Source organism: Cololabis saira, chromosome 3 (assembly GCF_033807715.1).
Source record: "Cololabis saira isolate AMF1-May2022 chromosome 3, fColSai1.1, whole genome shotgun sequence".
Classification (NCBI taxonomy): domain Eukaryota; kingdom Metazoa; phylum Chordata; class Actinopteri; order Beloniformes; family Belonidae; genus Cololabis; species Cololabis saira.
In genome coordinates, this window is record NC_084589.1 from 44775808 (window position 1) to 44803620 (window position 27813).

General features: G+C 41.9%; 1 protein-coding gene across 3 annotated transcripts; it reads left to right on the forward strand.

Moving 5' to 3' along the window:
* The first annotated feature begins 516 nt into the window (after window positions 1-516).
* LOC133440384 (NLR family CARD domain-containing protein 3-like) lies at window positions 517-27813 on the forward strand. Of its 3 annotated transcripts, none has more exons than XM_061717634.1 (13): window positions 517-604; window positions 6844-6889; window positions 7359-7485; window positions 7568-7735; window positions 7797-7913; window positions 8422-8500; window positions 9167-9371; window positions 9968-11750; window positions 12049-12222; window positions 24282-24455; window positions 24622-24792; window positions 25639-25685; window positions 25814-27813. In XM_061717634.1, the coding sequence occupies exons 3-13, from the start codon at window positions 7403-7405 to the stop codon at window positions 26344-26346; spliced, it is 3534 nt and encodes a 1177-aa protein (XP_061573618.1). In that variant the 5' UTR covers window positions 517-604; window positions 6844-6889; window positions 7359-7402; the 3' UTR covers window positions 26347-27813. The 3 variants fall into 3 exon arrangements, with proteins under 3 accessions (XP_061573618.1, XP_061573620.1, XP_061573619.1); XM_061717636.1 differs by having other exon boundaries at window positions 7568-7693; XM_061717635.1 differs by lacking the exon at window positions 6844-6889.

Below are 27813 nucleotides of genomic sequence, written 5' to 3' on the forward strand. Positions count from 1 at the left end.
TGGCTGAGTTTTGAACGTCATCATTGGTGGCCATCTTGCCACATATAAGTTTTCTGGTGGGATCTGTGGGATCTAACCCCTGATTCTTTACTGGACTCAACAACTCAGAGATATTCAAGAACAACAAGTAAGGGATGTCTTCATGATGGAAGCAGGTGTCATGCCCTCGATGAATCACTCCACAAGTGGCATTTCTGATGAAATCACACACACTATGTCCCAACAGCTGACGCTGGATGGACATTGTTGTAGAAACACGTCATGGGATTTATTCTGAACAATGATGAACCAAAATAAATTAATACACCTGAAAAAAAAATCTCAGTTAAATTACTTAATAATTTAGTTGAAATTCATTAACAACCTTCAATATAAATTGTCACCTTCATTTTTTAAATTCAGCCAGATTATTTATTAGACTCTTCCTCCCCTTACCTGTCCCCCCTCCTCCTCCTCCTCCTCTTCCTCCTCCTCCTCCTCTTCCTCCTCCTCCTCCACAGTTGCAGCTCTGACTCATTCCAGGATCAGTTCAGTTGCGTCTCAGTGGGTTTTGTTCAGACTGCAGAATCTTCATCTTCAACTCTTTGGACTGTTTGAAGAAACTGTAAGTTTAAAATTTGTCTTCAGGGACTTTCCTTTTGTTTCTGCTCCTCCATGGTTGGAGAAAGTATTGACTGCAGACTTTGATCATTCTTGTTTCTGAAGACTAATCTTCATGATGTTAGTTGACAATATTTTTATTGGATTTATTTTTTATCTCTTGTAGCCGTTTGTGACAAGTGACAAGTCACAAAACAGAATATTGCATTTCTATTGGCTGCTGTATGTAGAATAAATATACGGTAACTCAGTGAAAGTTTACACGTCACCAGACCTTTGAGCAACACAGGCTTTTGACCAGCATACTTTATCTTATTTACAAAAGTTAAGGATTTAGTTCTGTATTTTGTAGGATTTTTCAGTTTTTTAAGTAAACATAAAAAAGTAGAACTTTGCGCTAAGACCTTTCCTTTACGTCATCGGTGTGCTGGGTGCAAAACACTTTATGGTCCAAAGCACGTGAGGCAGCTGCTGCTGCTGCTGCAACCACAGATCAGAAACACAGTGATGATCAGCTGGTGATTAGTTTTATTCATCAATCAAACTGAGGGTTTTTTTATTTCCTGAATGAAGCTGTCGTCTGCAGCATTAAAGTCAGTTTGGTTCCTGGAAGAAGTTGTTCTTTGGTACTTGTGTAACTACTGAAGATGGCGTATCTTTGTCCAGAAGTCTTCCTGACTGAACTTCCAATAGTATCAATGTTGACACCGAAGTTCCCCAGAGGTTCATGCAGACGGGGGTCAGAATCAACAGGCTGATTAACTGAAACATTTTTTACTGAGAGACGTTTCATCTTCCAGGTCATAAGACTTCTTAATCAAGACACACCCAGTACTCTGGACTCTGAACTCTGTCAATCATCACACCTCATATCACATTTATTACTTGTTTGCACTGGATACAGCATGTTTATATCTCATTTACAGTAACAAGATTTTCGAGTTTCTGTAGTAAAAACTCTGTTCATAGAATCACATGATTGTTGTTTCACACTTGTTCCAGCTAGTTACAGCATGTTAGCCTGGTGGACTGACTTGGTGGAGGGATAAGCTGATTACTTTGGGACCCTTTCAAACATTTAGAGGATAAGAAAGGAACAAAAATAAATATCGAGCCAAGTGACCTCTACTACTACTACTAAGAAGAAGCAAAAAAAACAAAACAAAAGAGAAGAACAAACCAGAGCATGATCAGCTGATCTGAAACAGTATATAACAGTATATAACTCATAAATATAAGGATAATCAGTGGATGTCAAAAGGATTGCAGAATGCGTGCAAAAAGAAAAATACTTTATATAGAGAATTCATAAAACATAGAAACAAAGAGACGAAAGATAAATATAAGAAGTATAAAAATAAATTAACTAATATCATGAGAATCTGTAAGAAAGATTATAATAACTTATTAGATAATAACAAGAATAATATAAAAGGTATTTGGAATATTCTTAATAGTATAATTAGAAATAAAACAAGACATATGAACTATCCACAATATGTTATAGAAAATGACACAATTATAAACAATATGAATGAAGTAGCTAGTAGACTAAATGATTATTTTGTAAATATTGGACCTAAATTAGCTAATGAAATTCAAGAACCAGGAATATATAATGACAACTTAATAGACTAAACTCCATTTTTCTCAAACCTGTCATAGAAAAAGAATTAATAGACATTGCAAACAACTGCAAAAACAAGACATACATGGATTATAACGACATAGATATGAAAACAGTAAAAAAAGTCATTCTTGGGATTTCCAAAGCTTTAACTCACATGTTTAACTTATCATTACAAACCAGTCAATTTCCCAACAGTATGAAAGTAGCCAATGTTATTCCGCTGTTTAAGACTGGTGACAAACATCTCTTCACGGACTACAGGTCTGTATCCATTCTCCCAGTTTTCAAAAATTCTTGAAAAAATCTTTTGCAGTAGGTTAGACGATTTCATAGAAAAACATTAATTACTTTCAGACAATCAATATGCATTTCGGAACAACAGATCAAAATCATTAGCATTAATTGAACTAGTAGAAGAAATCACAGATAAAAAGAAATTTGCGGTCAGGGTATTCATTGATTTAAAGAAAGCTTTTGACACAATAAATCTCAAAATTTTAATTAACAAACTAGATCAATATGGAATCAGAGGTATGGCATTAAAGAGGGTCAGCAGTTACCTAAACAACAGGAGGCAGTTCGTGAAGTTGGGTGGCAGCCAGTCTGGATGGTTGGATATTGTTTGCGGTGTACCACAAGTATCAGTACTAGGACCAAAATTATTTATCATATACATCAACGACATATGTAAAATATCAAAATTACTCAAATCCATCTTATTTGCCGATGACACTAACTTTTTTGCATCAGGTGAGAATCTACAGCAGCTTTTGGGAATGGTCACATCTGAATTCAGTAAAATAAAACTTTGGTTCGACAAAAATAAATTATCTTTAAAGGAGCTTGAGGCCGGATTGAGGCAGGATTTATGAAAGAAATTCGTATACGTTTTAAGTTTTCTAGTAATAATGTCAGATGAAGCGTTCCAAACCCAAAAGAATCAGCCCTCTAGTGTATCTCTCCTTTGCCTTGAACAGGCTGTGTGCTGCAAAATGTGCTGCAATTCGGGCCCAAATTTCCCGCGCTGGGCTGCGGATGTGACGTCACATGACGCTGCATGTGCGTCTCCTCCGTTCTCCCGTGCCGGTGTGAGTACCAGATTGTATCGGCTGAAATATTTTCCCCCGGAAGTGTGCATTTTTCCCCGCGATGGTATTTTTTTGCCATGTTAAGCTAGGAAGGTAGTTTTTCACCATGTCTTCACATTCAAAACGTCTTTTTTGGCAATTGCGGATTAATCAGTGAGCGCCTTAGTTGACGTTACATTTTTTAATTATATTTATATAATGTATTATGACTATTTTGCTTAGACATTTACAGATTCAACAATGAGAACATATAGAGACATACACTTCTGTAAAGTCAGAAGCAGCAGAAGCTCTCTCTCTCTCTCTCTCTCTCTCTCTCTCTCTCTCTCTCTCTCTCTCTCTCTCTCTCTCTCTCTCTCTCTCTCTCTCTCTCTCTCTCTCTCTCTCTCTCTCTCTCTCTCTCTCTCTCTCTCTCTCTCTCTCTCTCTCTCTCTCTCCTCTCTCTTCTCTCTCTCTCTCTCTCTCTCTCTCTCTCTCTCTCTCTCTCTCTCTCTCTCCTCTCTCCTGTAAAGCTAACCAACTAACTGACTGACTGACTAACTAAGTAAGTAAGTAAGTAACTAACTAACTACTAGCCTCGAATGTCCAGGCTTTATCATCTAAAAATGAAAAACTACTGACAAGACAACTGACTGACTGAGTGACTGACTAACTGAGGCTAAGCTAACTAAACAAATAAAGGCTAAAGTACCCCAACCAACTAACTAATAAAATAACACAATGGCTAAACTAACTAACTGACTGACTAATAACTAAATAAATGCTGCTGTAACTGCTGTTCACGACACGACCTTCTTTCAATGACTTCTCTCTCTCTCTCGGCTGCTGTAGTCACTCTGTTCCTGGTCTTTTCACGCAAACGGTCAAAAGCCAATCACAAGACGGAACGTCATCACGTATGGGAGACCTCCGATTAAAAAAAAGCAGGTGGGAAAAAAAAGCACCGACACCGGCTTCACTGTTGGCTGCAGTACCCCCGACGGCCGTCGTTGTGAAGGGTGGCGCTCGAGAGTCTCATTTCTTAAAAGGAGCCTCATGCTGCTTTAAGTATAAGCAAGACAAAATTCATGATTTTTAGTAACAGGAATATGGATAACAGGGCTTCGATACAGATAGATGGGACGGACGTAGAAAGGGTACAGGAAATCAAATGTTTAGGGGTGACAATAAATGACAAAATCTGCTGGAAATCTCACACAAAATACATCTGTACTAAAATAGCTAGAAGCATCTCAATAATGGGCGAAAGCTAGACACTTCATATACAGCACATCACTCCACACTCTGTACTGTTCAATAGTTTTACCTTATTTAAATTACTGCATAGAGGTCTGGGGCAATACATATAAAAATAAGTTGGAACCAGTATTCATTCTCCAAAAAAGAGCTATCAGAATCATGCATATATCTAGAAAACATCAATCCATTATACATTAAATCCAAAATAATAAAATTGTTAGATATTGCAGACTTAAGGACTGCACAAATAATATACAAAGCCAGAAATAACTCTTTACCCGGACAAATACAGCAAATGTTTCAGACAGGGAGATATGAATTAAGGGAACCAATTAATTTAAATTTAAGACATGTAGAACTACAAGCAAAAATTAAAGCTGCAAGCAGCGATGAACGGGCCCTCACACTCACGGCCACCGCCCCCCATAAGCATATCAGAAACAATACCACCCACGACTTCCTATGTCAAACCATTCAAAAGTTATAGCAGAAAAAAGGGACAACCAATCAGAAGAAGGGGCGGGGGCTAGTTCAGGCCAATGAAGGTCAAGGACTCATTACAGAGTCCCATGACACCACCCACGACTCTCTATGTCAAACCATTCAAAAGTTATAGCAGGAAATAGGGACAACCAATCAGAAGAAGGGGCGGGGCTAATTTTCACCAATTATGGTCAAGGACTCTATACCGAGTCCCATGACACCACCCACGACTCTTTATGTCAAACCATTCAAAAGTTATGGCAGAGAAAAGTATTCTAGGGGGCGCTGTTGAGCCGTTAGGCCACGCCCATTAATGCAAACCATGAAATATCAAATTTATCGCCAAGCCTGGCTTGCATGCAAAATTTGGTGACTTTTGGAGAACTATCAAATATGGACCAATCAGATGAAGGGGACGCGCGCTTTTTCGCGTCTAGCGTCGCCACGGTAACACTTTTGAAAGAGAAAAGTAATGCGCGTAGTCGCAAGATGACGCACATTTTGAGGTATAACATATCTGGGTGCACGTTACGGTTCGGGGCGTATTAATTGCCGAAGGAATGGCATAAATTGCGCCAAAATTACACAATAAATTAAAAATGGCTGACTTCCTGTTCGGTGTCGGCCATGGCGCCAAGAGACTTTTCTTTAAGTTGCAACATGATGCAGGTGTGTACCGATTTTCATGCATGTACGTCAAACCGTATTGTGGGGCTTGAGGCACAAAGTTTTCCGGGGGGAGCTGTTGAGCCATTTTGCCACGCCCATTAATTTAACCATAAAATATCAAATTTATCGCCAGGCCTGCCTTGCATGCAAAATTTGGTGACTTTTGGGGAACTATTAAATATGGACCAATCAGATGAAGGGGGGCGAGCTTTTTGCCGTCTAGCGTCGCCACGTTAACACTTTTGAAAGAGAAAAGTAATGCGTGTAGCCGCAGGATGGAGACGCACATTTTGATGTATAACACATCTGGGTGCACGTTACGGTTCGGGCCGTATTAATTCTCGAAGGAATGGCTCATATTGCTCCAAAATTACGCGATTAATTCAGAATGTTTAAAATGGCCGACTTCCTGTTCGGTTTCGGCCATGGCGCCAAGAGACTTTTCTTTAAGTTGCGACATGATACAGGTGTGTACCGATTTTCGTTCATGTACGTCACACCGTATTCTGGGGCTTGAGGCGCAAAGTTTTTTCGGTCTGAACCAGATGAAGGATGGGCGCGCTTTTTGGCGTCTAGCGTCGCCACGGTAACGCTTTTGAAAGAGAAAAGTAATGCGTGTTGTCGCAGGATGGAGACGTATTAACTGCCGAAGGAATGGCATAAATTGCGCCAAAGTGACACGATTAATTCAAAATGGCTGACTTCCTGTTAGGTTTCGGCCATGTCGCCAAGAGACTTTTCTTTAAGTTGTGTACTGATACAGGTGTGTAGCGATTTCCGTGCATGTACGTAAAACCGTATTGTGGGGCTTGAGTCACAAAGTTTTCCGGGGGGCGCTGTTGAGCCATTTTGCCACGCCCATTAATGTAAACCATTAAATATCAAATTTTTCACCAGGCCTGACTTGCATGCAAAATTTGGTGACTTTTTGGGCACGTTTAGGGGGGCAAAAAGGCCATCCTTCCGTCAGAAGAAAAAGAAAAAGAAAAAGAAAAAGAAAAAAAATTCCTACAGATACAATAGGGCCTTCGCACTGAAGGTGCTCGGGCCCTAATAATTGTCTGAGTAAGGAGCTGAAACAATGTCCAACCATCTACATTAGATGATAGATCATACAATTTTTTCCAAATACAGGGAAGAAGAGACATGAGGCAGTGATTGTGTGGGGACTCAGCATAATGTATGTATATAAAATGGTATATAGAATAATTATTATATGGTTTATGATAAGATGTGTGTGTGTGTATATATATATATATATATATATATATATATATATGTATATATGTATGTATATATATCATATATATATCATATGTATATTATGTATAATTATTCTGGTAATAACAGGTTCCTTTTTTTTTTGTTAAAGTAAAGCTTGCTGTTTTATTTCTTATTTTTATTTTCAAGCAAGAATTGAAATAGAAATAAGGGGTAGGACCCAATAAGTTTTTTACTTCTTCCTACTCCTTTTCGGGCATGAATGTTTATTTCCATTTGATTTTGTTTAAGGACTGTTTATTTGTATTATTTTTTTGTTTTGTGAAATTGTTTTTTTGTTTTCTGTTTTTTATATGGTCAAAATAAAGATTTCAATTCAATTCAATTAAATCTGTGTGCAACACCAGTGATGTTTGTTTCCTCTGCAGATGAAGGTGTGTGTGTGAGCTGTTGTGGATGTGAATTCAGCAGAATGGATCAGTGTGAGGACGGAGAGGAGGGAGTCCCTCCCTCTAAAACCTCTCTGTGTGGGGAGAGTCGGAGCAAAGATCAGAGGTGAGATGAGCATCTCTAACTGTCCCTGACTCTTCTACATGTCAGAGCTCAAGACTCACATCACCAAACATCATTATTACAGGAATCAACCTGGACCTGGACCTGGACCTGGACCTGGACCTGCATCCAGAACTGGACCTGAACCTGGACCTGGACCTGGACCTGAACCCAGCTGTGTGTCCTTGAAGAGTGACCGATCAATGGACAAGTTAATTCACTTTAAAAGAGACCAACGTTCTGCTGTAAATAGGTGAGTGTATCCAAAACATATAAATAGAATATTTACATTTTGAACTTTTGTCTCCTATCAGGGTCCATCAGAAAGGAGACTCTCTTGAACATGAACCCAGCTGTTTGTCCTTGAAGAGCGACTGGTCAAATGAAAGATTCATTGACTTTAAAGGAGACCAACATTCTTCTTCAGAAAGGTGAGATGTATTTAAACACATTAAATGTATTTAAATCAGTACTCATGTTAGGAAATGTCCACATGTTTCTTCCTGATCCATGTAGTCCTGGACCCCTGTGGTCCTCCATCACCTGATGGTGATCTGAGCTTCCTCCTCATAGATCTTCATTTCCTGTCAGGAGCTTTTTCTTCTGGTTGACACATCTGGAGGTCTTACCTTCCAGAGGACTGATCCTGATGATGATCCAGAGTTCATCACTGCTTTATGTCTCCATCAGTTGTCCGTCTTCTTGATCTCGTAACTTTTCTTGGAGCAGAACTGGATCTTGTGAATATGTGAATGAACAGAGCTCTCACCGAGGTCACGTGTACGTTCTCTGTGGATCAGCAGGACTAGTAAACATTCACCACCACCAGTCCTCTGATGGACTGTCCTCATCCCAACAGGACTTCATGGACCTTCAGCTGGTGTTTGTCTCTGTGAGGACAGACATGATGTGAGCTAATTCTTCCTGGTTCCTCCACAGAGTGGACCAGCAGATCTCAGAGCCTCCCAGCGGTCCGTCTGTCCAGCAGCATCAGACACAGCTGGACTCCATATTTCTGGTCTGTACATGAACAACAACTGCTTCTCCACCTGTTCTGTTGATGTTTGTCTTCATGCTGGTCTTTGGAGACCAGTGGACTGTCAGTCTGTCCAACATGAGTCTGATGTTTGTCTCCATGCTGGTCTCTGGAGACCAGTGGACTGTCAGTCTGTCCAACATGGACCTGATGTTTGTCTCCATGCTGGTCTCTGGAGACCAGTGGGCTGTCAGTCTGTCCATCATGGACCTGATGTTTGTTTCCATGCTGGTCTCTGGAGACCAATGGACTGTCAGTCTGTCCAACATGAGTCTGATGTTTGTCTCCATGCTGGTCTCTGGAGACCAGAGGACTGTCAGTCTGTCCAACATGAGTCTGATGTTTGTCTCCATGCTGGTCTCTGGAGACCAGTGGGCTGTCAGTCTGTCCATCATGGACCTGATGTTTGTTTCCATGCTGGTCTCTGGAGACCAATGGACTGTCAGTCTGTCCAACATGAGTCTGATGTTTGTCTCCATGCTGGTCTCTGGAGACCAGTGGACTGTCAGTCTGTCCAACATGAGTCTGATGTTTGTCTCCATGCTGGTCTCTGGAGACCAATGGACTGTCAGTCTGTCCAACATCGGGCTGATATTTGTCTCCATGGTTTCAGTCTGATTGTGTCCTTCATGTGGTCTTCTGTTCCAGTTGCTGGAGGACAACATTGTCATGTTTGTGAGGAACGAGCTGAAGAAGATCCAGAGGGGTCTGTGTCCAGATTACCCAGAATCCCTAGAGCATCTGTTGGAGGGTGAGGATGAAGACCAGAAGAGCAGCAGAGAGGCGTTTGTGAAGATCACAGTGAACTTCCTGAGGAGAATGAAGCAGGAGGAGCTGGCTGAGCGTCTGAGCAGTAAGAGGATTTCTCTGAACATTTAACTGCTGGATAAATGACCCAGAAAGCCTCAGGAGATGAACATCATTCACACATCAGCCACAACATTCACCCCCCCCACATGGTACCACCTCCCCTAGAGTAGCACCCTCCCTGTACAGGACAGCATAAATATGTTTAGCCGACCAACACCACAAGATAGCTGGAAGATTGTAGTCCAGGTTTTCCTCTTCCAGGAATCGTGCTGAACTCCAGATTATCTGCAGATTATTTGATCAGATCATCTTCTGGTGTTTTCAAGTCCTAAACCTGGAAAATCCACTTCACAGACACCACAACAATAACACGAATACAACAACCCACAAACCCACAACCCACCAGGGCTGTACTGCTAACATCTCGGTACTAGAATCTCCAGGACCCCCAGATGTTCTTGTCACTTCCACGTCCTGAATGTTCAGAGGTGTTTTGGTGATAAAAGTGATTCTACTCAATATTGGACAGCTCATCGTAATGTCAGAGTTGATCAGCGTCGGTTCACATTCCGATTCTTTATGAGAAATAAGTTGAATTGTATAAAAACGAATTGCTTTCTGTTTTCCACTTTTATTAAGGTACTTTTGCTGCAGTTTGTAAAAAGCGGCTGAAGTCTAAGCTGAAGAAGAAGTCCCGGTGTGTGTTTGAGGGGATTGTTAAAGCAGGAAACCCAACCCTTCTGAAGCAGATCTACACAGAGCTCTACATCACAGAGGGAGGGACTGGAGAAGTCAACGATGAACATGAAGTCAGACAGATTGAAGCAGCATCCAGGAAACCAGACAGAGCAGAGACAACCATCAGACAGGAAGACATCTTTAAACTCCCATCTGGAAGAGATGAACTAATCAGAACAGTGATGACGAAGGGAGTGGCCGGCATCGGGAAAACAGTCCTAACACAGAAGTTCACTCTGGACTGGGCTGAAGGCAAAGCCAACCAGGACATTCAGTTCCTGCTTCCATTCACCTTCAGAGAGCTGAATGTGCTGAAAGAGAGAAAGTTCAGCTTGGTGGAACTTGTTCATCACTTCTTCACTGAAACCAGAGAAATGTGCAGCTTTGAAGAGTTCCAGGTCGTGTTCATCTTTGACGGTCTGGATGAGAGTCGACTTCCTCTGGACTTCCACAACAATGAGGTCCTGACTGATGTTACAGAGTCCACCTCAGTGGATGTGCTGCTGACAAACCTCATCAGGGGGAACCTGCTTCCTTCTGCTCGTCTCTGGATCACCACACGACCCGCAGCAGCCAATCAGATCCCTCCTGAGTGTGTTTCCATGGTGACAGAGGTCAGAGGGTTCACTAACCCACAGAAGGAGGAATACTTCAAGAAGAGGTTCAGAGAAGAGGAGCAGACCAGCAGGATCATCTCCCACATCAAGACATCACGAAGCCTCCACATCATGTGCCACATCCCCGTCTTCTGCTGGATCACTGCTACGGTCCTGGAGAACGTCCTGGAGACCAGAGAGGGAGGGGAGCTGCCCAAGACCCTGACTGAGATGTACATCCACTTCCTGGTGGTCCAGGCCAAACTGAAGAGGATTAAGTATGATGGAGGAGTTGGGACGGATCCACACTGGAGTCCAGAGAGCAGGAAGATGGTGGAGTCTCTGGGAAAACTGGCTTTTGAGCAGCTGCAGAAAGGAAACCTGATCTTCTATGAACCAGACCTGAGAGAGTGTGGCATCGATGTCAGAGAGGCTTCAGTGTACTCAGGAGTGTTCACCCAGATCTTTAGAGAGGAGAGCAGCCTGTACCAGGACCAGGTCTTCTGCTTCATCCATCTGAGTGTCCAGGAGTTTCTGGCTGCTCTTCATGTCCATCAGACCTTCATCAAGTCTGGAGTCAACCTGCTGGAGGAACAAAGAAACACCTCTAGATGGTTTAAAATAAAACCAGAGACTAAGCTCCATCAGAGCGCTGTGGACAAGGCCTTACAGAGTCCAAATGGACACCTGGACTTGTTCCTCCGCTTCCTCCTGGGTCTTTCACTGGAGACCAATCAGAGTCTCCTACGAGGTCTGTTGGAACCAAAACAAAGAAGTTCACAGAACAATCAGGAAACAGTTGAATACATAAAGAAGATGATCAGTGAGGAGCTGTCTGCAGAGAAAAGCATCAACCTGTTCCACTGTCTGAATGAACTGAACGCTGGTTCTCTGGTGGAGGAGGTCCAACGGTCCCTGAGGTCAGGACTTCTCTCCACAGATGAACTGTCTCCTGCTCAGTGGTCGGCTCTGGGCTTCATCTTACTGTCATCAGAAGATCTGGAGGTGTTTGACCTGAAGAAATACTCAGCTTCAGAGGAGGTTCTACGGAGGCTGCTGCCGGTGGTCAAAGCCTCAAAGAAAGTTGTGTAAGGATGAACACGGACACATCTGTTTTAATTACAATCACATATTGTGTTTATGGAAGAAACCGGTTAAATTCACTGTTCAACTAAGTTCAGGTTCATGTGGGACCAGTTCTCATCAAAGATTAATCTCAGGAAACTTTACATGCAGAGAAGCGAAATTCAGAGATCCCCATGATCAATACTTATTGATTATTAGTTGAAATAATCAGCATTTATTGATATTATATCATTTATTTCATTGTTAAATGACAATCAACTTTTAAATAGCCTCATGATCTCTCTTTAATCTCCTCTGCAGGTTGAGTGGTTGTCACCTCTCAGAGAACATCTGTGCAGATCTGTCCTCAGTTCTCAGCTCTCAGTCCTCCAGTCTGACAGAACTGGACTTGAGTAACAACCACCTGCAGGATTCAGGACTGAAGAAGCTGTGTCCTGGACTGGAGAGTCCACACTGTCACCTGGAGTCTCTCAGGTCAGAATCCACCAAGTGTTCAACTGTTGACCGTTAGAACTGTTTGTTTGGTTGTTTTATTTGATCCCTGTTAGTTGTTGACGTTTCACAGCAGTTTCTCTGGGGTCTCATCAGAATCATCAGCTGAATTACAACATTATCATTAATTAAAATACATAAACAAAATTCTCACAACTCAGAGACAACAGACACTTGCTAAAAGTAAAAAAAAAACAACCATTATAATCAGCACAATGGCATCATGACTGTACATTTGCTCTTTTTAAAGTCAGGATTTACATTTTCTCATCACACTCTCAAACAAAATATTAAGAAATCAAATCAAGAGCTTAATTTAAAAAGGATAAAAAAAAATATTTGCCATTTTTTAACAACACAACAACTTTCTGGACAGTGTGAGATAGAACAAACTATCATATGCTGTTCACATTTTAACACAACCCACACCCCTTCAGCAAAACTACACACACAAACACAAAATGAAATAGAGGAAAAGGAAACAGTGTCAACACAATAAACAGATTAAAAGCTCGATTCTTAACAGTCCATTTTATTCTCCTGAGTAAACAAAAATAACTTGAGCTTCTTTTTAAATCTTATCATATTATCTAAAGTCCAAAGGTCTGGTAATTCACTGCACACCACCATCGCTCTGTGATTCATCTACTGTTTTAAGTGATTTCTCCAAGGAGGCAACGGAAAAGGACCTGCTGATGTCCACCTCAGCAAATGACTGCGTGTGTGGAAAAAAATGATAATCTTCTGTAAAATGTTTCGGGTTTTTACTTTACATTATACTATTATACTTCCACTAGTCTGATAAAAGCGCTGAATGACTCAGCCAGCTGCTTTGTTCTGATTTACCTGCAGCCTGACCAAGTTACGTTTGGTTGTACTGGACCAAATCACAGAGCATTAATGTACATTTGACAAGACCAATGCGTGTATCATCTGTTTAATCAAATCATTAGGAAAAATACTGCAGTGTTCAATCACAGCTATACCTCTACCCATTCTTTGCACTATTTGGTCAACTTGTCTATTCCAGGTCATTTGACTCTTTACAACATCCCCTAATACCTTCACTTCTGTTACTTGCTCTATCACTACATCACCCATAGTTAAGCATAGCACAGGATCATTTCTTAATTAATAATAATAATAATAATAATAATAATAATAATAATAAGATTTATTAAGGACACAAGGTCCATAGCCTAACGGACAAAAGACAAAGGGTACAAAAAATAAGGATAAAATCCACTGTAATCACATATCACATCACATTTATATAAATGCTGAGACGCCAATGATTCCAGATTTTGGAGAAGAGCCTGACTTAGCTCTGTGCAGGGTTGGTCAGTGTGAAAATTATATTGTTAACAGAGTCCGACAACCTGCACATACATCTATGCATAAGGTTACGCAGTTCAGCAGTGCAGGTAGGCACACCGACACTGACAAACAGCTGACTTTCACTGCTCCAGCGTGGCACCTTGAGCAACAGCCTCATCCCATCATTATAGGCTACATAAAGTTTCTGCATACTGCTCTTTTTATAGCGACGCCACAAGTTAGCCGTATACATGGGGGTACAATAAGCTCTAAAAAGTGCAGCCTTCACAGGTACAGAGCACACAGCAAATTTGCGTATAAGTGTGTTCGCTTGCGCATACAATGCACGACACTGTCTATAAATGTCCCTATCATCGGACAGGTCGTCATTAATGTAGTGTCCCAAGTATTTAATCTCATTGCACACTTTGAGGACAGTGCCAGACAAAAAGAAGTCAGGAAATGACAGTTTGCTGTCCTCTTTGGTCCTGACGATCATTATGTTGCTTTTCTTTGCATTGTAGAGAATGTCAAAGTCGCGGCCATATTGTGAGCAGACCCTCAGTAGCTGTTGAAGACCAGCACTATATGGTGAAAAAATAACTAAATCATCAGCGTACATCAGGTGGTTGATGATGGTGTTACCAACCACGCAGCCTGTACCACAGCCACTGAGCAGCTTGGAAAATTCATCCATATGAATATTAAATAAAAATGGAGACAACATGCTACCCTGTCTAACTCCATTGCATACTCCAAACGGACCAGACATAAAGTTACCCCACTTTACATGCATTGCCTGATGAGCATGCCAAAAAACCAGAATCCTTATAAGATACTTGGGAACACCTCTGCTGTGCAATTTATAAAACAATTTTTCATGATTAACACGATCAAAAGCTTTAGAGGCATCAATAAAACACAGAAACATTGTGGAGTTATGCCTATTATACAGATCTAAAATCTCCTTTAGAGCAAAAATACACATGTCGGTCCCATGTCTGGGTTTGAAACCAAACTGGTTATCAGATGTGAGGACAAACCGTTCTAGCCTATTCAGTAAGGTCCTCTCCAGGATTTTGGATAAAATACCGGCTAAGGCTATAGGTCGATAATTTTCGCTCATATTTATTTTGCCAGCTTTTTCTTTAATAATAGACACCAATACAACAGATAAAATGGAATCAGGTAAAATACCATGAACTAAAAACCCAGTAAAACAAATGGCAAGCAGAGGACAGAGTCTTCTACTTCCAAATTTTAAATGCTCAGCAGAAATCTTGTCCTTACCACATGCCTTATTATCTTTTAGCATCATAACTGCATCAAAGACTTCTTGTGGAGAGACTGCCACATCTTCAGTGTTATCAATACTGCCCACTGTGAAGCTGTTACTCTTAACACAGTTGAACAGTTCATAAAAATGTTTCTACCGCAACTGAGTAATTTCCTCTGGACCACTTACACCATCAATATTCGTCGGCAGAGAGGTTTTACAATTATTAATCTTTTTAATTTCTGTCCAGAAATCATTTAAATTATTAATTTACATTTTCTTTGCAAGTGGGTCAGGCTTGATTTCATTCTCATTTCTTTTAATGAAACGTAACGCATATTTAGAATTTGCATTTGCCCGTTTCTTGTAATCAAATAAGGGACCATGTTTATGTCTACCTGACTCCACCCAGGCTTTGAAGGCCCTCCTAGCTTCAGCATGAGCCTCTTCAACATATTCATTCCAGCCTGGCTTGGCTGTGTATGTCTTGTGTATCTTATACAGAGGCCTACTTGACACAAGGAGGGACTCTACAATATGATCATACAAGGAGCACAACTCTATACCATGTTGCAGATTTTTACAGTTAATATCACCGCATATAACTGCATCTTTTGGTAGCTTAATATTACTCAGCAAAATGTCAGACTGAACATAGTATGCTTTAAGATCCTACTCAGTCAATTTGTCTATTCTCCCTGCACGCATATCATTGCTCATAGATGAGAGAGCAGGTAGGTAGCCCAGATTCACAGATAAAGACAAAGGCACATGATCAGAAGCGGAAAGTTCATAATTAATCGACATGGACTCCAAGGAGTCATGTGCAGAAGATGTACATATGCAGTGATCTAACCATGAAGTTGTGTGGCACGCCTCACTGATGTAAGTGAAGCTATTATCTGGCAAGAGCACTTTCCTGGAGAGAGTCAGCCCATTATCAGAACAGAATCGTATTAAATGATTTGCAAATAAGGAGTTGCCATCAGAAATATCTGCATTCATGTCACCCACAATAAAAAAACAGGTGGAAATGTTGTCCTGTATGAAAGACATGACACAAGCCAACCTGTGCAGGTACTCCTCTTCATTCTGGTGACTTTCAAAGCGTGTATAGATGTTCAGTGTGACGGCCTGCCCCTCTCCCTCTTGATTGGCCATTCTGCTTCCTGGATGGAAGTTGTGGCAGGTCGTCAGCCCAATTGGCCTCACCTGTGTGTGTGTGTGGGAGCCATGGTATTTAGGGGCTCTCTAGCCTTGCAGTCTTTGGCTTGCTTGATCTGGCTTGCTCTTGCTGCTCCCAGACTTGGGCTTGGTTCTGGGTTTCCACCTGCCAATGGGGAACTAAGTATTCTTTCCTCCTGCATACAACACTTGCACTCAGCATACTTCATTCACCCACACACAGCATACATGACTGACACTCTACATTTAAACCTACATATACTTTTGGTTTGTTTTGATTTAATTTTTACTTTAATAAATTAAATTTTTGAATTTGGTGACTCATGTGTGGACTCCCTCTTTGTCACTAACTGGCCCGGTGTGTGACAAAATGGGGGCTCGTCCTTTGGTCTGACTATTGGTTTTTGATGCTTGCATATGGTTTGTGTTCCTGTTAGGAATTTTAGTTTGGCCGTAGTTCTATTTGAAGTTATTTGGCTTCAGGGTGGCTTATTGGTAGCACCTGTTGAAGCCAATTAGTTAGGTGCCAGTGTTGGGAGTTCCACATGTGATTCTTATCTTTCTGATTTTCAGTTTTGAAGGAGGTTTTGGTCGGTGGAGTTTGGGAGTAGGAGAGCATTTGTCCTTAAGTTTTGTTTTTGTGGTTTGTAATGCTTTGGTTGCAATAAATAAGGTGAGGGCTGGAACTTTGAGACTGGTCTTGGGGAAGGTTTGTTTTCCTCTGTCCATATTGGCAGAGTTTTTTTATTTTAGTTTGAGTTGGAGATTGCCGGTAGTCCTGTTATCGGTTTTGTTTAAGGTTATAGATTTACCTGGTTTTTCTCTAGTGGGGAAAGTGCATGGTCCGACGGCCCATTGCGTGGCTGGCCCTGTGCTTACCCCTCTTTTGTTCTTTTTGGCCGGGATCTCCATCTCCTTTTGGTTCTTTACTTTTGGGTTTACCTTTTTTCCTTGTTTATTTTTTCCCCCAGACTTTGTTTGTGGTTCCAACACTTAAAGCAGGGGTAGGCAATTCCGGTCCTCGAGGGCCGGTGTCCTGCATGTTTTAGATGTTTCCCTGCTTTAACACACCTGATTCTAATTAATCATCGTCATCAGCTTGTCATCCAGGGCTGCACAATTCTGTTAATGACACAGGTACTTTTATCACGGTGTGCTGAAGCAGGGTAACATCTAAGACATGCAGGACACCGGCCCTCGAGGACCGGAATTGCCTACCCCTGACTTAAAGTATTGATTTATTTATTTTTTCTTTGTCAATTTGTGTAGATAGTGTAGCATGGCATCTGTAGTGGATGAGTTTGTTAATTTGGCGTCAGCAGCATTATTAGATCAGTGTACTAAGGACCAGTTGCTGCTAATTGCTGAGAAGTATGAGCTTGAAGTAGCAGATAGAAAATTAAAGGAGTCTGTTAAAGTCAGTGTGAAGGCAGGTTTGTTGGAGAAAGGAATTCTTAAACCTGGTGTGGGGACTCATTCTTCAGTTTCTGCAGATACTTTTTTGAGTTTTGAGCAACAAAAGGAACTTTTGTTGTTAAAGCAAAAACATGAATGGCAAAAAGAACTGGCTTTGGAAGAGATGAGGCAAAAGACTGAGGGATTTGGAAGAGATGAGGCAAAAGACTGAGATGGCTTTGGAAGAGATGAGGCAAAAGACTGAGAGGGATAAATTGGAATTGCAGCATAGAAAGCTAAGCTTAATTCAAGAGGGTAAATTGTCAGGTTCGGCTGATGGTGAAGGCCCTCAGTATCAGTCTGGTGCATCAGTGCCATCTTTTGATATAATCAGCAATTTGCGTCTGCTTCCGAAGTTCAATGAAAAAGATCCTGATTCATTCTTTGCATTGTTTGAGCGAATAACATATTCCAGGCAATGGCCTGAGGGTGATCGGGCATTAATGTTACAATGCGTCCTGACCGGTAGAGCCCAGGAGGCGTACTCTGCTTTGAGCGTGGAAGACTGTAAAGTTTACGACCGAGTTAAGTCTGCAGTGCTTAAAGCGTATGAGTTGGTGCCTGAGGTGTACCGGCAGCGGTTCCGCGGTTGGAAGAGGAGATAAGCAGTCTCATGTTGAGTTTGCACGAGATCTGACTTCCCATTTTGGTCGTTGGTGTTCAGCATCAGAGGTCGATACATTTGATAAACTGTGTGACCTGGTGGTATTAGAACAGTTTAAAAACTCGGTGCCTAATAATGTAGCCACTTACATCACAGAGCATAAAGCCAAGAATCCAGGGCAGGCAGCGGTGTTGGCCGATGAGTACGTGTTAATTCACAGAGGCAGTTTTGGTACATCGGGTCCTGAGAAGGTGCGCAGGGAGACTTTTTTTCATCAAAAAGGGGATCCCACCACTGCCACCACAGACTTCTGTGTTGAGAAGGATCGTGGTGTGCGGGACAGGCACTCAGTAGACAGAACTTGTAACTACTGCATAGGCAGTGGGCATTGGAAAAAGGAGTGTCCGCTCCTTAAATCAAAAAATAAATTCTCCAATGCACAAGTGAAACCAGCTGCCTTGGCCGTTTCGCTCAGCCCAGTTGCAGTGGGAGAAGCTCGGCGGGTTGAACCCATGCAGCAGAAGAGCACGAAGGAGTATGAGTCATTTATTTCTGATGGTTTTGTGTCTTTGCCAGGTAGTGATGAACAGGTGCCAGTGAAGATACTTCGTGATACCGGCTCTGTTGACTCATTTGTGCGCAAGTCTGTTTTACCCTTTTCATCTGAAACTGATACAGGAAATAGTGTGCTGGTCAGGGGGATGGGGATGTTGGTGTTCCCTGTGCCTGTGCATACTTTGGCTCTCGTCTCAGGTTTAGTGAATGGAGATGTTGAGATGGGTGTGCGCAAGGAGTTGCCTGTGGATGAGGTGGACATAATTCTGGGTAATGGTCTTGCTGGAGTGCGGGTGTGGTCTGATGGTCCTCTTCTTAATATAGTCACTCAGAAAGTGCCTTGTGAGGGTCAGTCGGAAAGCGTATCGGATGCTGCCATTGTGTATCCAGCCTGTGCCGTTACACGTGCCATGACCAATGCGCGTGAATCGCAGAGTATGGTCAAGGAGGCAGAGTTGGAAACTGCTGAGGTTTCTGTGACTTTGCCTGAGCAGTTTAAGTCTATGTCACGGACTCAGTTGGTTACAGAACAGAAAAATGATTCAAGCTTAAAGGAACTGTTTGATAAAGTGCTTCCACTTAGGGAGATGAGTAGTTCTGCACACGGATATTTTATTCAGGAGGGCTTATTGTTTCGTAAATGGGTGCCTCATGGAGAAGCTTTGGTTGGGGAACCTATTTTCCAGTTCGTAGTGCCGAGTAAGTTTCGGGGCTTGGTGTTGCAAACCTGTCATGATAATGTAGCTGGGCATCCGGGGGTAAAGAAAACATATGACCGGGTGTTGCGGTACTGTTTTTGGCCCCGCTTGAAGCGTGATATATCAAAACGTGTCGCACATGTCAATTAACCGGTAAGCCAAACCAGTCAATCAGACCGGCTCCACTTTGTCCAATTCCTGTGGTGGGGCAGCCCTTTGAACATTTGATTATTGACTGTGTCAGGCCGTTGCCTCCTTCAAAACTGGGCCATACTTATTTGTTGACTGTCATGTGCCAAATAACCAGGTATCCGGCGGCATATCCACTCCGAACCATCACTACTAAGTCGGTGGTAAAAGCTTTGACACAGTTCATTTCGGTGTTTGGGATACCAAAAATCATTCAGAGTGATCAAGGCTCTAATTTCACGTCCCATATGTTTGCAGAAATCCTCCAGCAGCTTCATATTGAGCACAATAAAGCTTCGGCTTATCATGCACAATCGCAAGGCGCTTTAGAGCGTTTCCACCAAACATTGAAGTCTTTACTGCGCTCTTATTGTACCGAGTTGGGGCGTGACTGGGAGGAGGGGTTGCTGTGGCTCCTGTTGGCAGCCAGAGAAGTGGTTCAGGAGAGCACAGGTTTTAGCCCCAATGATTTGGTGTTTGCTCATGAGGTACGGGGCCCCATGGCTGTCTTGAGAGATAGTTGGGAAATAGCAGAATCTCCCCAAAATCTGCTTGACTATGTCAATGGGTTCAGGCATAGGTTGTTTCTGGCAGTTGAAAGTGCAAGGGAGAAGTTGGTAAAATCACAGCACAAAAGCTTCTATAATATCAAACCATGTTGCCAAATCCAACAGGTGGAAGTTCATCCAGGTAGTGCGAAACAAATCTAGGAATGTTTTCACCACACTCATTTAGCACCTTCAGACAGTCTTTGATGTTATTATTGTCCTTTTGAGGGCCTTTGTGCTTGATGCAGCGTATAGTAGTCACGCACACATCAAACAACATTCGTTTGGATTCCTCAATCCACTCAGATGAGAAGTTGTTCGAGGCCAACTAAACAACCTCATCATGGGATAGAGTTTTCATTTTAATGACAATAAAGTTCAAGAGCTCGTCCTCCACTATCACTTTACCATCAAATGTTTTATATATTAAAATCTCCGATTTTGTTAGAGGGCACGCAGCACTTCCAGCACGCACTGCCGCACCCGCCGCCATCATCCCGAGTCCCGAATATTTTGAACCTAAAACAGTACTCTTTCTCTTCACCTTATTCAGAACTCATTTGTTTCTTATCATCCATTTTTATATATAAACTGTTGAGTCAACAGCATACGCAATGCAATGGCGGCATGATTTAGAAAAAACAGTAAATCCATCCATTTTTCCCGCCACTTATCCGGAACCGGGTCGCGGGGGCAGTAAATCATTGATGAATATTGAAAATAAAAGCGGACCCAAAGAACTCCCTTGGGGAACCCCACAGCTCAAGGCTTTCAGCTTGGAATCGCTACCATTAAAGTAAACAGTGCTTTTCCTATCAGACAAATAACTCTTACCACATGCAATAGTAGCTGATTCCAAAACCAAAGCAGCTTAACTTAATAATAATAATAATGAATTTAACTTGTAATGCACTTTACATTCAATGAATCTCAAAGTGCTGCACTTGGACTGACGGAAGCGTGGCTGCCATATTGCGCAAAACGGCCCCTCCGACCACCACCAAACTATCATACACATTCAAACACATTCACACGGGGCAAGGTGGGTAAGTTGTCTAGCCCAAGGACACTATGACAGCAATTCGAACCGCCAACCTTCCGATTATTGGATGACCCGCTCTACCACCTGAGCTACTGCCGCTCTTGCCTAACTTATTCAATAACACATTATGGTCAAGAATATCAAATACTGCCCTCATATCCAACAGTGCAGTATCAACAATTTTTTTGTCATCCATTTCAATCAACCAATCATCCGTCATTTGGGCAAGTGTCGTAGCTGGGGTGTGGCCTTTCTTGTATGCATGTTGATATCCTGAATTTAACCCATTTTTGGAAAACCTGTACAAAGTCCTGACACTAAATGCCAGTTCTGATGTGTTCCAGTCAGGTTTCCGACCACATCACAGCACTGAGAAAGTTCTAGGAAAGGTCCTTAATGATATCCACTCCAATAGTGGCAACATTTCAGTCTTAGTCTTAAAGGATCTCAGTGCTTCATTCGACACAATCAACAAGAACATCTCGATAGACAGGTTGAAAAACTGGGTGGGACTTTCTAGCACAGCACCAACCTGGTTTCAGTCCTATCTAAAAGACAAAGACTATTTTGTTTCTTTAGGTCACTACATATCAGAGTTAACACAAATAACATGTGGAGTTCCTCAAGGTTCAATTCTGGGGTCTCTGTTGTTTAATATATCTGCATGCAGTAACTTGGTCAAATTATGAAAAAGAACAGAATGTGCTACCATGACTATGCAGATGACACCCCAATCTGTATAAGCATCTCACTTAGATACTATAATCCAATTCAAACATTTTTCAAATGCATTGATCACGTTAAAAAGTGGATGTGCCAGAATTTTCTTCAGTTAAATGAAGATAAAAACAGAAATTAAAGCTGCAAGCAGTGATGAACGGGCCTTTGCACCCTTGTGCACGTTCAGGCGTGCTGCAGTGGAAGCACTTGTATGACTTGCATATAGATGTCTTCAGGCCTGGACATTTAGCGGATGACACCAGCCACGACTCTCTATATCAAACCATTCAAAAGTTATGGCAGAAAGTAGGAACTATCAGATATCAACCAATCAGATGAAGGGGCGTGGCTAATTTGCACCAATTATGTTCATGGACTCAAAACCATGTCCGATGACACCACCCACATGTCTTTATCACAACCCGTTCAAAAGTTATGGCAGAGAATAGGGACTGTCAAATATCGACCAATTGAAAGAAGGGGCGGGGCTTATTTGCACCAATTATGGTCAATGACTCAAAACCGAGTCCGATGACACCACCCACAAGTCTTTATGTCTAACGATTCTAATGTTATGGCAGAAAGTAGGAACTATCAAATATGGACCAATCAGAAAAAGGGTGGGGCGTGCTTTTTGGCATCTATCGTCGCCACGTTAACGCTTTTGACTGAGAAAAGTAATGCACCTCGTGATGCACATTTTGATGTATAAAACACCTGGGTGCATGTTACGGTCCGGGCGAGGAGGGGCCGAAGAAATTGCATAAATTACATGATTAATTCAAAATGGCCGACTTCCTGTTCGGTTCTAGCCATGGCGCCAAGAGACTTTTCTTTAAGTTGCGACATGATACAGGTGCGTACCGCATGTACGTAAAACCGTATTGTGGGGCTTGAGCATGGATCTATTATAAAACTGGATGGGACATCAAAAATTGCCGCCCATTCATTTCAATGCATTCTGCTAAGCCAGCGCATACGCCGAAAAAATCTCTGACTTCCGGGTTTACTTCCGCGTTATGCGGCCCATAGAGCATGTGCAGTTGAGTCACCTCCCATGATGCTCTGGGGCCTCCCATCATGCCCCGGGGCAATGACGCGAATATTAATATAATATGTATTAATATAATATATCAATTAATGTATATTATTACATGTATAGTATTACATATATTATTAATGTATTAATATAATATAATTACATAATATATATTAATATAATACATCCTTGGAATGCACGGACACGGCTGTGACGTCAGCCGTGACGTCACGCCCAGAAAGAGACTTTTCTTTGACTTTTCTGGTCGTTATAAAACATCTTTGACGGATATAAAGTCCATGACTTAAAAATATAGAATACAAAGATTAGTAATTGCCGGTGATTACAGCTGGAGGTGTCCTGTGAACAGTTTTAGAGGCTTCTCTTTTACTATTGCGGTCTATGGGAAAAAAGCTTTCTGGGCCACATGGGATTTTTGGTTGCAGTACCGCGGCTGGCCACTGGAAAAAATCGGCGCGCCTTCTGACTGCCAGACCCGGGGGCTGGGCTTGAGGCCCAAAGTTTTCTAAGTTTTCTTTGAGCCATTAGGCCACGCCCATTGATACAAACCATTAAATATCACATTTTTAGCCAGGCCTGGCTTGCGTGCAAAATTTGGTGACTTTTGGGGCACGTTTAGGGGGGTAAAAAGGCCCTCATTTCGTCGGAAAAATAAAAACGAGGAAAAAAAAATTATTCCTACAGATACAATAGGGCTTTTGCACTCTAAGTGCTCCGGCCCTAATAATAGCGTTTGGAACCAAGTAAATAAGATTAAACATCAGCACTCAGCTTCAAGTAGTGAAGCTAAAAACAAATAGCCAACCCAGAAATCAGGGAGTGGTTCTGGACTCAGACCTGAACAGCCACATTAAGAAAGTTCTAAAGTCAGCCTGTTTCATTTAAAGAACATGTCGAGGAGAGTGGACCATACATCTCCAGTTCTTAGTTCTTTACACTGGTTTCCTGGTTGTCCCAGAATAGATGTTAAAATTCTGCTGCTGGTTTATGAATCTCTGAATGATTTCGGATCAAAATACATCTCTGATCTCCTGGTCCATGATGAACCAACCAAAACTCTCAGGACACCAGGGTCACGCCTACTATCTATACCCAGAGTTAAAACCAAACATGATGAGTCAGCGTTCAGCTTTTGCTCCTCACCTGTGGAACAAACTCCCAGAATGCATCAGGGTTGCTGATTCTCTCTATAGCCTTAAGTCAAGTTGAAAACCTTTTTAATTTACTTACTGTAAGTCTGTCTGTCTTTAATTACTGCATTTAAATTCTTAAAATCTTAATTCATATTTTAAAATGTTTTTATTTTAAGCACTTTGAGTTGTGTTGTACATGAAATGTTATGCACAAACTTTCCTAAATGACCTCATCATTTCTGTTTAATCTCCTCTGCAGGTTGAGTGACTGTAACCTCTCAGAGGACATCTGTGCAGATCTGACCTCAGTTCTCAGCTCTCAGTCCTCCAGTCTGACAGAACTGGACCTGAGTAACAACCACCTGCAGGATTCAGGACTGAAGAAGCTGTGTCCTGGACTGGAGAGTCCACACTGTCACCTGGAGTATCTCAGGTCTGAATCCACCAAGTGTTTAATTGTTGACCGTTAGAACTGTGGTTGATATTTAAAGATTGTTGATGTGTTTCTGCTGATCCTCTGACATGAGGACAGAGTCAGCTTTAGTCTCAGAGCAGTTCTCTCAGAGTCTCTGCATGTGTGTTGTGTTGTGTGTCTGCAGGCTGTCAGGCTGTCTGATCTCAGAGGAAGGCTGTGCTTCTCTGGTCTCAGCTCTGAGCTCCAACCCCTCCCACCTGAGAGAGCTGGACCTGAGCTACAACCATCCAGGAGAGTCAGTGAAGCTTTTGTCTGCTGGACTGAAGGATCCCCGCTGGAGACTGGACACTCTCAGGTATGAAATCAGAAGGACATCAGTGTGCTGGACTCTTCATCGTTTTGTTGTGGACATCATCTTTGTGGCTCTCTGAAATTTGTTGTGGACATTTTTATTAATTACACAGAGTAAAATACAGATCCTTAACAAAATACAACATCGGTGAGCTCGAGAGTACCAAAGTTTATTTTAGCTGATGTGCAATCAGAAGAGTTGGACAGTTGAGTCTGATGCAGTATGCTGTTACACTTCTTTTATAGGGGAATGGGTAGGGACTGATACAGATACCTGCACCCGACATGTGGATGCTAGTCCTCTTAGAGGAAGGCATACATTACAAAAGAGATGTGACCCTTTCGTCTGCATTTACATGTTTTATACACCCCTCTTCCATCCTGTTCCTTACAGCTGTTGGCCTTTTGTTACAAATCATATAATGTCTGAATGTTTTCCATGACACTTTGAGCAGAGATCTTTGACCAGATGGAGCTGCTGCAGCTCATCTGGTGCTTCAGCAGAGCTGATAGATGCAGTTCACAACTCTGAGCGCTTCTTGACCCAGTAAACATACCAGAACCACAGCAGTGTGGTTTTCAGGCCCATCACAGCACAATAACAGCTGCGCCTTCACTCATCCATGACATGGTCTCCTCCTACTGCTGATTCAACAAAGATGAAATCAGATGAAAGAATGTGTTCAAACTGTGCTGGAATGTTACGACCACAGGGCAGGACTTCAGAGATGCTGCATTCAAGTGCATCTGTCCAAGTGTCGGACTGTTCCTTCATCAGTGTGTGAGAGCCATGTAATGTCCATGTTTGCTGAAAGAGACTGTGCTGGTCTGACCCCCCTCCGCCTTTCAGGGTGGAGCCTGCTGGACAACGATGGTTGACACCAGGTCTGAGGAAGTGTAAGTGTGTTTTTATTTCATTCACACATTCATCCATATTCACCCTTATATCACTCATTCATGTGTCCATCAACGATCAATGACAGATCAATAATAACTGCAGCTGGGTTGTTTGTTCTCTCCATCAGATTCCTGTCAACTCACCATCGACACAAACACAGTCAACAAACACATCAAACTGTCTGACAACAACAGGAAGATGACGTATGTGAAGGAAGATCAGTCATATCCTGATCATCCAGACAGGTTTGATTACTGGGATCAGCTGCTGTGTAGAGAAGTTCTGATGGGTCGCTGTTACTGGGAGGTCCAGGTGAGAGGAGGAGTTTCTGTATCAGTGAGTTACAGAAGAATCAGCAGGAAAGGAGATTCTAAAGACTGTGTGTTAGGATGGAACGATCATTCCTGGAGTCTGTTATGTTCTGATGATGGTCGGTACCAAGTCTGGCACAATAACAGAGTAACATCGTCCTCCTCCTCTTCCTCAGTCTCTGACAGAGTAGCAGTGTATGTGGACCTTCCTGCTGGAACTCTGTCCTTCTACAGCATCTCCTCTGACAGACTGATCCTCCTCCACACCTTCAACACCACATTCACTGAACCTCTTTATCCTGGGTTCGGGTTCAGGTCTAGTTCTTGTGGTTCAGTGTCTCTGTGTTGAGTTCAGTCTCAAGAGTCTCCTGTCAGAGAAACTGTCTCTGTTGGACAGATAGTTGAGTCTGCACATGTCTGTCTCTGTTTCCATCAGAACGCCTGAATCACATGTTGGTGAAACTGTTCTGATTTATTCCTTGGAACCTTTTTCCTCTTCCAGTCCTTTAAAGGTGGAAGCTGCAGTTATTATAGCATCCACATGTTGTTCTTGTGTCTGTTTCCAGTCAGAGCTTCACGGCTAACAGCAGCATGTTGTTTCTCTGCAGCTCAGTCCAGCTGAGATCATTCAGTTCATGTCCGCTGCAGTTAGTTTGCTGCACATGTGACCAACTGTGATGTCAAAGAGGAATCACTGAGCTGCAATCAGCCAAGATGAAGTTACAACCTGCTGACAGATCTGAGCACAAGGTTGCTGTGCAGCCAGGGTTCATCCTGGTCTTTATTCACACCCACTTCCTGTTCCAACCAGGACGTCACTGCTGGACTGTCAGGTCTCTGTCATGTTAAAGTGTTGATGAATAAGATGATCCATCAATCATCTACAACTGCTTCTTCATGTTCAGGTTCCCGGGGGTCGGCCTTGTTGATTTTACACTGTACTAAGAAGGGCTACTTTTTAAATAAAGTTCCTCTGATGACAATATTTGATATTCACTAATTAAAACCGCTGCCTCAACATTTCCTCACAATAATTATCAAATTGATTTATCATGCTAGGAAACATTTCAACACGAAACATTTTGTATTCTTAATCCATTTAGTGTGTTCCAATTTTCAAATCATCACTGTCGTAACATTTTAGTAGCAAATCATGAACATCTTCAAATCAAGTCCCATTAATGCAAAATTAACCCCCATAACACTTTTAGCAAATCATGAAGTCCCACATCTGTAGAAATGATCAGGTATAAAAATAATCACAACTTCAAAATCCCTACATTTGTACTAATAATCAAATATGTAACACTGGTCTTGCATGTCAGAGTGGTTGATTTAAGAACATCCAGCGACCAGGGGGCGCTGCTGCACTAGATCCTGCTGAGAGCCGTTTATTGTATGGTAGAAGAAGAGAGACAATGATGAGAAGCTGGATGATGTGCATGAAGCTGTTATATTACTTTGTGTCATGAATCTGATGTTTGTTATATTGTTTTTTATTGGAAGCACTTGTTGTTATATTTTATAATTCTGCTGGTGAGTATTTCCAGCAGTGTTATTTACTTCACTAATCGTTGAAAAGTCATTAGTTATGTTATCTGAATGACACTGATTGTTTTCTTTGTTGCCAGTTAAATGTGATATTATCTCATGTTGATGTTCATGCTTATAAACTTATTTGGATTGTGTGCTATGGTTAAACATATGTTTATTGCTGTTTATTGATTTCTATTATTCTCTGGTTTATTCCAAAACCACACACACACCATAACTGCAAATTCACTCTCTAGACTGGATTAAAGCACTGTAAAGGAAA